This window comes from Rhyacophila brunnea, unplaced genomic scaffold (genome assembly GCF_057557595.1).
Source record: "Rhyacophila brunnea isolate RB1 unplaced genomic scaffold, BYU_Rbru_1.0 scaffold_13, whole genome shotgun sequence".
In the NCBI taxonomy this organism is placed as follows: domain Eukaryota; kingdom Metazoa; phylum Arthropoda; class Insecta; order Trichoptera; family Rhyacophilidae; genus Rhyacophila; species Rhyacophila brunnea.
In genome coordinates this window covers 26,482,874-26,495,751 of record NW_028232785.1, presented here as the reverse complement: position 1 = coordinate 26,495,751, position 12,878 = coordinate 26,482,874, and the positions used below count along the sequence as shown (strand labels likewise).

The 12,878-nt window shown below is 39.3% G+C and overlaps 1 protein-coding gene across 2 annotated transcripts in view; it reads right to left on the bottom strand.

Moving 5' to 3' along the window:
- Nup98-96 (nuclear pore complex protein Nup98-96) overlaps nucleotides 1-11,137 on the bottom strand; it is a 33,622-nt gene extending 22,485 nt beyond the window's left edge. The window contains exons 1-11 of one of the 2 annotated variants that reach the window (XM_085940708.1): nucleotides 10,983-11,137; nucleotides 7,028-7,166; nucleotides 6,701-6,925; nucleotides 5,947-6,063; nucleotides 5,433-5,567; nucleotides 4,344-4,465; nucleotides 4,034-4,250; nucleotides 2,173-2,256; nucleotides 1,900-2,081; nucleotides 1,060-1,225; nucleotides 557-712 (exon numbers count right to left, since the gene is read on the bottom strand). In XM_085940708.1, coding sequence (XP_085796834.1) covers nucleotides 557-712; nucleotides 1,060-1,225; nucleotides 1,900-2,081; nucleotides 2,173-2,256; nucleotides 4,034-4,250; nucleotides 4,344-4,465; nucleotides 5,433-5,567; nucleotides 5,947-6,063; nucleotides 6,701-6,925; nucleotides 7,028-7,076 — 1,453 coding nt within the window. In that variant the 5' untranslated portion in view covers nucleotides 7,077-7,166; nucleotides 10,983-11,137. Of the gene's footprint in view, nucleotides 1-556; nucleotides 713-1,059; nucleotides 1,226-1,899; nucleotides 2,082-2,172; nucleotides 2,257-4,033; nucleotides 4,251-4,343; nucleotides 4,466-5,432; nucleotides 5,568-5,946; nucleotides 6,064-6,700; nucleotides 6,926-7,027; nucleotides 7,167-10,933 lie in introns of both variants that reach the window. The other variant, XM_085940709.1, reaches the window with a different exon arrangement.
- Nucleotides 11,138-12,878: the final 1,741 nt, after the last annotated feature.

Genomic DNA, 12,878 nt, shown 5'->3' with positions numbered 1-12,878 from the left:
GCTTAGCGACCTCTATCCCATCTCTTCCTCTTGTCTGCTTTTCCTTATCCGTTGGTTTCTTTTGTGATCTTTGCGCGTTATGCCCGACGTGCACCTTTCCAAGCCACATTGCGCTACTCGTAATTTTTGTATTTCTCTTACATAAGGGTCCATGTTTCACATGCATACAACAGCGTTGCTAGCACACATTGCTTGAACACTTTACGTTTAAGACACATTTATATGATTACAGTAAAATTTGGTCGACCTACCTTACGACCAGGGCAAAACAGAGGCAATCAGCAGTCATTTGTTCGCTCACTCAAAAATAGTGTTCTATAGTTATGGTTCTATGGTAAAGAAGTCATAAGATATAGGGGGAAAGTAGAATAATATGGATAATCGAACCTACAACATACTGTCGTATCATATACCATCAAAACGGACACGGTTACATTTGCAGATTAAAACAAGCAACCATAATTCGAAATTTGTTGTAATTCAAAGCTGCAAATGTTATATAGATAATAATGAGTATTTCATAAACATATCACAGAGGTGTCGGTGAATTACTTACCCAATCCCGTGTTGGGTGCGGCGGCCGTGTTGAAGCCGAAAGCAGGCTGGACAGCGGTGGCGGGTTTCTGTCCAAATGAGTTATTTCCGAACAGGCTGCCGGCGCCCGCTGTAGTCGTGTTCGGCGCCCCGAAACCCGTATTTGCCGTGCCGAAAGCTGAAAAAGCATCACAATAAATTAGTAAAATGACCACCAATGCGATAATGCCAATCTAAACATGATCAATCGAAGATGATAGTTTCTCTACTGGACCTACCTATATGAAAAGGACGCTGTTTAAATTGGCTGCAATTCATTTGTACCAAACTTCACGCATTTCAACACAAGTTCAGATTCACTCAAATGGTCGATTCCGTAAATTACTATCATTCAAGAAGATGCCAAATCGATGTAATTTTAAAAATTAAATGGAATAATATGAGGTTACGCAGCCATGATCACCTCTCAAGCTTGCATGTTTCACTACTGTACTTGGCGCTTTTGCAAGTAAATAAGTATCGCACCTGGCGGCGGTGCTCCGAACGGCGCATTTGTCTTAGGCGCGCCGAAAAGTCCCCCCGTGTTCTGCGCTGTGTTTTGCGGTCCAAACCCGAAGCCGGTGGCCGCCGTCGTCTGCGGCATGCCAAATCCGGTCGCAGTCGCAGGCTTAGCACCAAACAAATTGTTCGTCTGAAAGAAATGAATCAGATTAGCTCTCGGCCAAACACGTTCAAGAAAAAACTTCTTATATTATGCAGATGGAGTGTGTATATACATTGATTGCTTAGTTCCATTGTATCGCCCTGTGCATTACCACTATGCTACGACTGCCATGCTAAATTGTGACAAATTTTAACTATTGGCCTTATGAATACCTGTTCATAAGTGCTCTCTAAATTGAGTTACGGTAGGCAATCATTTTTGTTTTCTAAATTATAGTACGTATTAGTTTAATTACTAACCGACGTCGGTATTAATAAGGCCAATAGTTAAAATTTGTCGCAATTAAGCTTGGCAGTCGTAGCATAGTGGTAATGTACAGTGCGCGAAACCCAAAAGATGCAGGTTCGATTCCTGCCGGGTGTCTTACTTTTTTCGAAAAAGATTTTTTCTATTGGCTACATTTTCTCATGAGTGTTTTCAGAATTAGGTATGTTCAATAATTAGAATAGTACATTCTTAAATCTTGTGAATTATTCGTTGAATAAAAGAAATAGTTAATTACTTATTCCTAGTTGTAGCACTATGGAACTGAGCCATCGACAAGAAAGTGAATTTAAATTCATCCGTAGCAAGATTCTCTTATCTATCTATCACCTGCATTTTACAGAAAGTACACCTAAGCATAATTTGAAAGCGGTCACCTGTTGTGGGGTCCCGAATGCTCCGAAAGCACCCTGCGCAGGCTGCGCGGGCGATGCGAAAGCGGAGGGTTGGGTCTGCGCGCCCGCCCCGAACAGTCCGCCGGGCTGTGTCCCAAACGGCTTTGCCGCCCCAAACAGCGGTGCCTGCTGCCCCGTAGCGCTGCCGAATGAAAACCCGCTACCTACATTGCAAAAATCCAACAATATCAATATTAAATTATTCAATTTTAAGTTTACGAGGATAACAAAATTATGTGAATTCAATGTGATTACCGGTGGCTTGTGGCGCCCCGAATCCGGTCGTCGCCGGTTTCCCGAAAAGGCCGCCCGCCGCAGACGTGGACGGTTGACCGAAACCTGCAATAATAATATTGTGTTTATGTTGTTCGGACATTTCAAACCTTCACCGTACCGCAGTGGCGAAGGGCGGAAGTAGGCTGCAGAGATCCGACATAAATAGTGCACACTAAACTTTATCATTCATACATATTAAATTTCAAATGGAACTAAGGCCATCCGCTCACGTGAATACTCAAAAAAGACGAGACTGAATTCCAGTATCTAGCTAATGTATTTAAATGTCGGCTCGCTGACAGCAAGACTGGAATCTCTCAGTTTCAAAATCTCCGCAACTGAAACCGAGGAGACGCAACATGCTAGTCTCCCAGTCTCTCAGTTGCCAGTCAGCCATTAAACAGTGGTAGGTACCAATATCAGTAGAAAAAATCATATTTTCCTACCGAAACTGGTAGCACTGAACAAGAAATAACAAGATGATGATAACAAGCAAACAAGCCAAGACGTCAAATGTTAAAGATGGGCGAACCGATTTATAATTTAAAATACGTGGCAGATGTTAAGAAATATTCTTGCCTGTATAATTACAGGCTGCCAGAATATTCCCGTAAAGAAATTACGGAAAAAGCTTAGAATTAAGTAGGAAAGACAATAGGTTCGACAGTTTGAGGTTATTAGATTTATCGGATTTTGCGTGAGAGGATGGCCTAATAATATGATTTGCAGATGGTATCAGTTAGTTCCGTTAGTGTGCACTTACTATTTATGTCGAATCTCCGCAGTCAACTTCCACCCTTTGCCGCCGCTGTACCGTGGGACTTCTAGCTGACTATTCAGCATGGTTTCCCAAACTATGATCCGTGAATTTATCAGAAGAGTACCTCGGTGTGTCAAAACGAGCTATTATTATTAGACTTCTGTTTACTACGACATATTTATGTGAAGCGAAATTTTCTTATTATGCTGCAATCCAGTCAAAGTTCAGGAATAGGCCCGACGCCACACCAGATATAAGAACTCAACTTTATAATACTGTGCCTGATATGAAGAAGATTTGAAGTCATTAAGAACTTCTATCACTTATATTTTTACATGTTGTCTTTTAAAAATACAGTACACTCGCAGTAATCCGCCACTCGATTATCCGACAACTACTATAATCCGCCGCTATTTTTACTAGTTGAAAGCACAAGGGAGCAAAGTGGAAACGCAGGGAGGAAAGTGCCCAAGGACCGCATCACTTATGCCGTGCTCCAATGCAACCGGGACACACAAAATGAAGCTTTTGGTCATAGGGAAAGCCAGGAATCCTAACCCATTCAAGAATATCTGCCTCGCTGGTTGTGTCAAGTGATTTACTGTTTATTATTTAGTTAATAAACTTAGTTATATGCATAATTTAGTAAATACTTGATTTTGATATTTGCTAGTACAAATTTCTCAAAATAACTATTTTTATGAAATACCTGTTTGAATTTTTACCATATTTTGTATGTATGCACTATAATCCGCCGCTTTCACTAATTGGACACTTGTCTGGTTTATGGGGTGGCGGTTACTTAATTATTAAATAAATAAGTATGTACATTTACTCATTTTTTTTTGAATTTAGTGATTATGTATTATTTACATAGGTACCCTACAAAATACACAAGTTGTACCGTTAAAATTTTAGGATTTGCGAAGTGTTACATCGCAGAAAAAGTTTGTCACTATTGCATAATTTAAAAAAACCTACATCAATAGAATATTAGCTAGGACGGTTGAATTTGTCATTATAAAATAAATCTGTCGTCTATCGGCATAGATATTACATCAATAAAAAATCAATTCATACCGGGTTGTCCGAAGACCCCGGCCTTGTTGTCCTGTCCGAAGAGACCCCCCGTGTTCTGGGGCTGCTGCGGCTGTCCGAAGGCGTTCTGACCGACGGCGCTCACGTGGGTTTGGCCGAAAGTGTTGGCGCCCACCCCTCCCACCGCCGACGCCCCACCTCTCCTGTTGGCCCCGTAGTCTTCCATCCGCAACTCCTCGAGCGATTTACTCTCGTAGTCCTGAAATATCACAAAATGAATTGTCGAATATGAATAGGCCAGGGTGTAAAGGAAACGCCGGTCTTGATCCGTATATCCAATCATCAACTATACCTTCATGCACGTGATGCATTGGTGCATTGTGCTGATGGTCTGCGTGTGTCCATTCTTCACCATCACGTCTGTTCCGGAGTAGGGTGTGTATTTGATATAGGTGCCCACTTGACCGCCGAATCCTGTCGAAAAGAACAGAGACATTAGAATTGGTGCAGCCGTATTCGATTTGACATCAACATAATCCAAACCCAAAAATACAACTCCCGTGACATAATCCGTAGAGTCAAAATGAAACCGTCAAAATATTGAGACCAGATGGACACAGTTTGAAACAGAAGAAGAAATAGTGATTCTATACTGAAAAATATGAAAGGTAGAAATATTGGATACATCTTCTTTCTTCACCAGTTCTTATTCTTAACCTGAAATGCCATTTGACCATATTCGCTTCCATTGTGCGATCTAGGGCCGGTGCTGCGAGCTGCGGTCCATTGAACCAACTTGAAAAGTGACCAGAGCACTATGAATAGTATAGAATGAATGCTGTATCGAAAATGAGTTAATTTCTGGGTGACATTATATGAAGGTGTAACTCATGAGTGTGGAGAAATATAAGATAAAAAGTGTTAGGCCGCATACAGACACGTGTAATGTAAGGTGAATTTGACATATGGACGTAGCTACGATCCTTACATGTAATGCTCGTAGCGACGTTCGCGCTGATCCATCGGCTGTCGGTTTTTAACACAAACACAAAGGTCCTCAGAGTGCTCGAGAACTCAAACAGGATTCGCGTTGAGATCGTGTGCCATCCATACAGATTCGCGTTACATTAGAGCAGGAACATACGGGCAACATCATGCTGCCGAATGTAATCCGATTCCGGCGGCATCCTGTCCGGTCGGATTTTTTTGCTTAAGGTCAAAAATGTTGTTTTTAAATGATCGACACATAAACAGTTTTGTTCGGTATACCCGAGAAGTAGCTCGTTATAAAAGTGAATAAATAAAATTAAACTAAAATGATAACGAATATTTCCTCATTACATCCGAGATCTCGCTATATCCGCGATTGTAATAACCGAGTTCGACTGTATATTCGAATTAGACAAAATAATATAAATTATCCGACTGAGAATTTCCTGACCTGTGTTACCGAATAGACCAGGCATGGAGTTGTTGGGAGCCGTGGTGTTCGGCTGCTGACCAAACATGCCGGAACCGGAGGCCGCGGGAGGTGCGAACAGGCCGCCGCCCACCGACTGGGAGCCGAATCCGAATCCTGGAAGAAAAAAAAACAACAAATATACGAATATCCAAACAGTTGTGGTGTCATCTGCAGTGAGATACACAATTGAAAGTGACGGTTATGGATTCACATTGTGGCATAAAAATCATTTACAAACTCCACGAGTAAAAACATAAAATTCCACCGACATATTGCGTAGCCGAATCAGACGTATTAAAGTTGCACACCTGTTGTCAGTTCCTCCACCATAAGCATTGATCTAACCTGACGCTTTGGATAACAAAAGAATTTAAGCTAATTTCTAATTATAAGATCACCCAAAGTCAGTCACGGCATAACCCCGAAAGGAAATCGAAGATGTTGAAACAAATCTTCTGCCTAAATTAATGAAGTTCAAGCAAAAAAATTTCACCTGTGGGTTTGGCGCCAAAGCCCTGGGCGGCTGGAGCAGCCTGTCCAAAGACAGTGCCCCCCGTAGTGGCGGCAGGAGCTCCGCCGAAGAGCCCGCTTGAAGGGTTACCACCGAATCCTGCAAAATGTAACAATACCAATTAGCGAGACGTTATACATAGTCATAAACATCATATACAACAAATTCATTATTAATAATTACATCACCATTTTCGATCCTAAGAGGATCATAATATGGGCCTCTACAGTGTGACTTTCATATCGAGTCTTCCACGTCACCACGGTCGTTTCTGGAACTAAAACTTTCTCCCCGTATTTACTTTCACTGCTACTTCTATGATAACTATAATTCAGTGTCTGTTCGATATTGTGTGGAGTTTTATTAACAATAAAATACCTAAACCCTCGGTGGAAGTAGACGAAGAGCATTCTTTCGAATGAAGAAGTATTGTGAGGAGAAACAGAAAAAAAAAATTTTATTCGTCTCAATAGTGCCAGACTTAGAGTATCTGCATATAGCTGCAAAGAGCATGTGACGTAGACGACTCGATATAGAAGTCAGTCTATACAGGGCGAAGGTTGTATTAACACAATGTCTTTCAAATACATTATTAATTTAAATATTAAGACACATTATTGTGTGGATGTAGCATGCCAATGCGACAAACAGCTGAAAGTGAGCGAAACAAAATGATACAAGTCATTTCATCGTGCCACGCTGAAATGCCAGGAACGAATGTGTATACTCCACTGACCGAATCCTGTCTGCGGACTGCCGAAATTCCCCTGCTGCGGTTGTCCGAAGAGGCTCGGCTGGCCGGTCTGCGCCGTCTGCTGCTGTCCAAAGAGGCCCATGTTGTTCTGGGGCTGCGCGGCCGTCGCCCCGAATGCCGGGGTCCCCCCGAACGCTGACGTGGTGGCCGGTTTGCCGAAAGCCGACGTCTGCCCGAACGGTGAAGTCGCAGTAGTGTTGAACGCGCCTGAAAAATAATATGACATGTTTTATGCATAAAATGACAGTTGCATACGGCAGTGACTCACAAATGTATCAGATTCGAAAGAGGAATGATGTCACAACTCACCGAAGGTGTTGGTGGCCTGCCCGAAGGCCGGCTTCTGTGTTCCGAACATGATGCGAGTGTCGAGTGAGAGGAAGCTGACAAAGCCCGTCTAGCACTGCAGCCCCTGACTCATGCACTGTTCAGCACGCCGCCACGGTACCTGCAAATAATACAACTATATAGGAAATCCAACAAATCCAACTGAATGGTCCGAAACCATCAGATTTTTGGGGGAACAGTGTTTCCGACAACTAATTAGTATTGCCATTACCTAAAATTAATTCAATAATTTATTTGTCTCTAAAACAGCAAAGTTTAAAATATTAATATTATGAACAAGGTCGGTACTGACTTGAGAAAATTTTCACGCACAAAAACTCCACGCGCAGTTCATGTCAGTACAAGGTCAAATTTGCGTGCACGAACACTACCCGTGGCTTGTCGGTTTTTTCAATTTCATCAAAGAACTTGAGTGCTCAGTCTGGACGTGTTCACTCCTGCGTACGGCCGACACAAACTAAAACAACTGGAACGGGCTTTTACGCGCACTAAGCACGAACACCCCATTTACATGTGCATGGATTTACTGCTAACAGTACGTATTATCGCGGCCATAACGAGAAAATGCACGTGTAAACATGTATTATTATGCAAGTTGCAAGATTGCATGGAAAAATCAAAAAAATTCGGAAGCTTCTGAATTTTCACATGAGTTGGGATTTGTTCTATGCTTGTGCAAACATTAGTGTTCTCGATATTTCTATACGGCGTCTAGTCGTGGAGCCTCAAGGCAAGGGAACGGAAGGCAATTGATGCTTTTGAGATGTGGTGTTGGCGCCGAATGAGACTGAAGATAAATGAACGGCTCTTGACAATATGTCTGAGACAAATTCTGCAGTTTTTTGGACATATTGTCAGGCGCAGATTGGACAACCTGGAGAGACTGGTAGTTTTGGGTGGCCTCCAGGGAAGGGGAAGCAGAGGAAGAGCGTCTGCACGCCATCCATTCTGCCCAGAGAGAAGCGGAAGATCGAAAAGGATGGAAAGTCTTGGTCGCTCAAAGGATGACGAAATTCAAATGTAGTCACGATCCTCAGTCATGAGTGTACGACCAAGAAGAAGATAATCATTTTATAATCGAGCAGAAGTTAACAATGATTTTGGTTCGGTAACAGATCAGATGACGATGATAACACCATCTACAATGTCAGAACAGCATCACCCAGTATCATGAATGAAGATATCTCTCAACTAGAATGCCGGCTGATTCGTTCAATACGAATCAACAGTGTGAAACTGCGGTAATTGTCAAACGGAGGATAGCAATGTTGTACCCCGTTTACATGTACATGGATTTACTGTTGACAGTTAGTATTATCGCAGCCATAACAAGAAAATGTATGGGTAAACATGTATTATCCTACAGTTGCAAGCTTGCATGCATGAATCAAAAAATTTGGAAGCTTTTGAATTTTCATGCGACAGTAGGATTTTTTTCGATCTGCGCAGTAGAACAATGCCAGTAAAAATCGAACAAACGAATTTTCAGGTTGACTGATTTTCACTACCTGTCAAATAGTACGAAATAGTACCATAAAATCACAACATCGCTTCTCGCTCACTCTTAAAGAATGAGATTGGAGAGTCAGCACTTCTATGTGTAAACAGTTATAGTCACGATGACCGCGCGGCTTAAACGTCAGCCTATAGCATCGTGGTTCCCGGGCTGGAATCCTGGGTCTGGCAAGTACACATATTGTTGTATGCATTATTGTATGAGTCAGAGTATGGACCTAATAGGTTGAGCAAGTGGCTGACATCCATTTCTCGTATAAACAAAGTATGGTAATACAAACCTATATGATATGATCCTATTAGCCACCCTTCGCCACTGCCCCAACATATAATTATGGGCCCCACATCCTGAAGCGGGCCCCCAGGCTAGGATCTTTTGCGGGCCCCCTACCTATCGCTAAGAATAAAGGCAGTGTGACGCTCTACAGTAGTGTTTTTCTAATGGTGTACGCGGTAAAATTAATGTGTACCTATATTCAGTGTTTTTTGTATATTTTAATACATCCATTTGAATTATGGAGTTGTCGAGCATCGATACACAATTAAAATTGTATCATACAGCCACATAACTTTGAATAATAACATTATCAAAGGAGAATAGCGCCGCAGGCGACTTTTTTGCTATTAAAAGCAAATTTGTGGTGTGTTTATCTCACTTATCTGGTCGACTCGCCACGCAGGGCCCCCAGGCTAGAGCCCTGTCAGCCCCCTCCTTGTGGGGGCCATGCTTATAATAGTAATATTGCCTGTACACCGTGCATAGATTTACTTGAACCAATAGTGTGTATTTTAAACTATCATGACAATAACTGTTTACACGTAAAAGTGCTAACTGTCTCTCCAATCTCATTCTTCAAGAGAGACGCTAGGTTGTCATTTTATACTACTATCTGACAGGTCGTATTGAAAATCGGTTAAGCTCAAAATGAGTAGTTCGTTTTTTTACCGGCATGTTCGCCCCTATCGCTCTACTGCACAGGCGCAGATCGAAAATAATCCTACTAGCGCGTAATAAATCATCACAATTCGGAAGCTTCCAAACTTGTTTGATTTATGCACGCAATCTTGCCAACTGCAGGATAATACATGTTTCGCCATACATTTTCTCACTCAGTACATCCATGCATGTGGAAATGGGGTATTATTATAAAAGAATTCTCGCGGATAACAATGGATACATCGGAAGACAGCGACATCTATCTTTCCTTTCTATTAAAATCTTTTTTTATCTCTAAAATTTCTATTAAATATCTTGGTACTGTTCGGTTATGAGGAATACAGCGGAAAACACATTTTTAAAATACCCGATATACTGGATTATTTGTTAGGTTAACCTAACCAAACCTAAACTAACAAATAATCCAGTATATCGGGTATTTTAAAAATGTGTTTTCCGCTGTATTCCTCATAACCGAACAGTACCAATCTTTCCATTAAAAAAATTAGCCCACTGGTTTTATCGGGTTCACGATATCTAGTTTACTTCCATAACATTCAACGTCCTCGGTGACCAGAAACCAAGAGACCGCACTTACAGATTTGCGATTAGTCTGATATTTTGTTGGTAATTTATCCATACAACACATTTTTTTAGATATTGGACTCATGAAAGGATGATAAAAATAATGTATAAAAAAATGAGGCGGCATTTTGGTGCTGCCTAGGGGCGGCATTTTATCTAGGGACGTCACTGACGGTCGGAAGATAATAGTTTTGAGTCAATGACACTACTGTACCTCGTAGATTCAGTTTTTGGTGGGTAAACAGATGCTAGAAGTCAGAATTTTGAAGTCAGAAAAGTGTAGGTATAAATTTTCTTTCGTGTAGGCATAAATTATTTGGTAATTTCAACTAATAAATATAATTCAAAGAATTCAATTGTTTTTGTTGTTTTGTTTTGAAAATAAATAAGATTCCTTTATCAAAATATTTAAACATAAAAATCTGACACATCAGGAAAATGTCATGATCACAAGACAAATTATGTAGAGAAATGTTATTAGGATTGCATTAACTATTATCAAAACAAATAAAGAAAACATTACGAAACTATACTGTGATGCAATCATTATTAAAATATTCGATTACATTGTTTAAACAATAATAAACTGCGAACTTTGAGACAAAATACAATGACATGATTACGCCACAAAACGATTTGTCACGAAATAATTGTAGGTAGACGAAATAACCGAATATAATAAAAACAAATCACTGCAATTAGCCGAATTAAATGTAAACATAACTGTTTAAGACATTTTATACTGTTTAATAGACAGTTACATGAAGAATTGTAAAATATTTTGGCGTTTAAAACGAAGAAAAAGTACGCAATTGCGACAGTAAACAAACCTGATATTCTTGGTAATTTGAATGTAATACAACGGGGTTTAATGCTTACATCGATGGTTGTTGTTTTTCTCGGTGAATCTTTGTGAAAATTCCGTCGTGTTTACTTTTGTTTTGTAGATTTTCGGTGTATAAATGTTGTATCTTTTTCAAATAACCACGCGTCCCCTGCAAAGAAACACACTTGATGGTACGCAATTGCAAAACGGCAACATGACGGACGTAAATTTCAAAATGTTGAACAGTGTGACAATAGCAACAGGTAAATATGAGGATTTTTAATATAAAGAAATTATTACTTAATAAAACCTTTTTACAACAAAAATTTAATTTTTACTACATTCAGAGTCTTCAATCTCTTTGAGACAGGTAGTTATTCCTATTTTATCAAATCAAATTCAAATTTATTTATTTTACATAATATAATGAACATAACAAATTATAAATTCAACGCGTTCACGACATGACATAAAATAATTAATGTTAACATTTTTTTATAATAAAAATACAGAGAAATGTGAGTTAATAATACAATAAGTAATAAAATAAGACAAGAAAAAGTTTATAAAATAACAAAAATAAAAGTAGGTACTTAAAAGTAAAAGTAGATGGAAGCATCTTAAATATAGCATATTATCTTAAAAACTTACAAAACAACGCCCACCTAAATTCACTCTCGTGTAAGTGGAATATATCAATATTCGAAGCGATTTCATTAAACATGGTTATTGCTCTCCCAATTGGCATCACTAATGGCAGGTTAGTTCTCCACCTTGGGAGAACAAACAACGGATGCCTTCGATTTCTAAGATAATAAAGACACAGCGGCCAACACCACCAAGAATGGCAGAGTTCACATTAACGCCGCGTATAAGTCGGAAGAAATAATTATGTAACTAAAATAAATAAAGATCCCTTCTAAATCTTAAGCTACAGTATGTAAGCATACCTAAAAGAAAGTCAGTCGGATAGAGCCAAGGATAATATCCATACAGCCGAAAGTAAAGGAGTCTCATAAATTTAATTTCTTTTGGACTCCCTCCACCATAAGGCTGTACTTCAACTGATGCGGGGCCCAAACGATAGACCCACTCTCAAGTCTGCTTCTAGCTAAGGAGTTATAGACACAACACTGACACTAACCACACACTTACATACTTAAAAATATAATAATAACAAAATTAACAATACGTCATAAAATATGATAAAGTGATAATATTTTATCACTTTAGCCGTCAATCGACGCCTTGTGTATAGAATAGATCCACTGAGAGGTGGCGGAAAAAAAGATCATTGTCACATTAAGGGGGATCCTTATACCAGCAGAGGCAGCTAGCGGAAAAATACGAAGCTTGCAACTTGAGACATTTTTTTGATAATTTACAATTTCAACTGTATTAATTAATAAATAATATGTATCTGAAAATATTAAAAATATTTTTTTTATATTCAAAGAAGAACTTACAATAATTATTATAAAAAAATGTGAATTTTTGAACATTTTTGGTACATAGGTTACGTTATTATTACATTATTTTTATGGTTATATTTATTATTAAAATTTAGTTTATTAAGTTTTCAATTTTTTACCGTTTAGATTTTTGACTAATTCATAGTTTTAATATTTTTTATATAAGTATATTAAAAAAAAACATCGATTTTTATAAAAAATATAAATGTGTATAACTTGAAATCCTTTTTATTTATTATTACTTTATAATATATTACTAAAAAAACAATAGCCAGGTGGTAGGCCACCTGTCATCATTACTGTCGATACGCTCAATGAGTTCAATGTGTTCAATGCGCAGACAGAGAGTATGTGCCTGTGTGCCTGTGTGCTGTGCACACATTTTGAAGACAGAGAGAGCTACAGAGAGAGTGTGTGTGTGTTATGCTATCTTATACTGGGTCCACACTGGCAACATGTCGCCGGCAACCTCGTTAA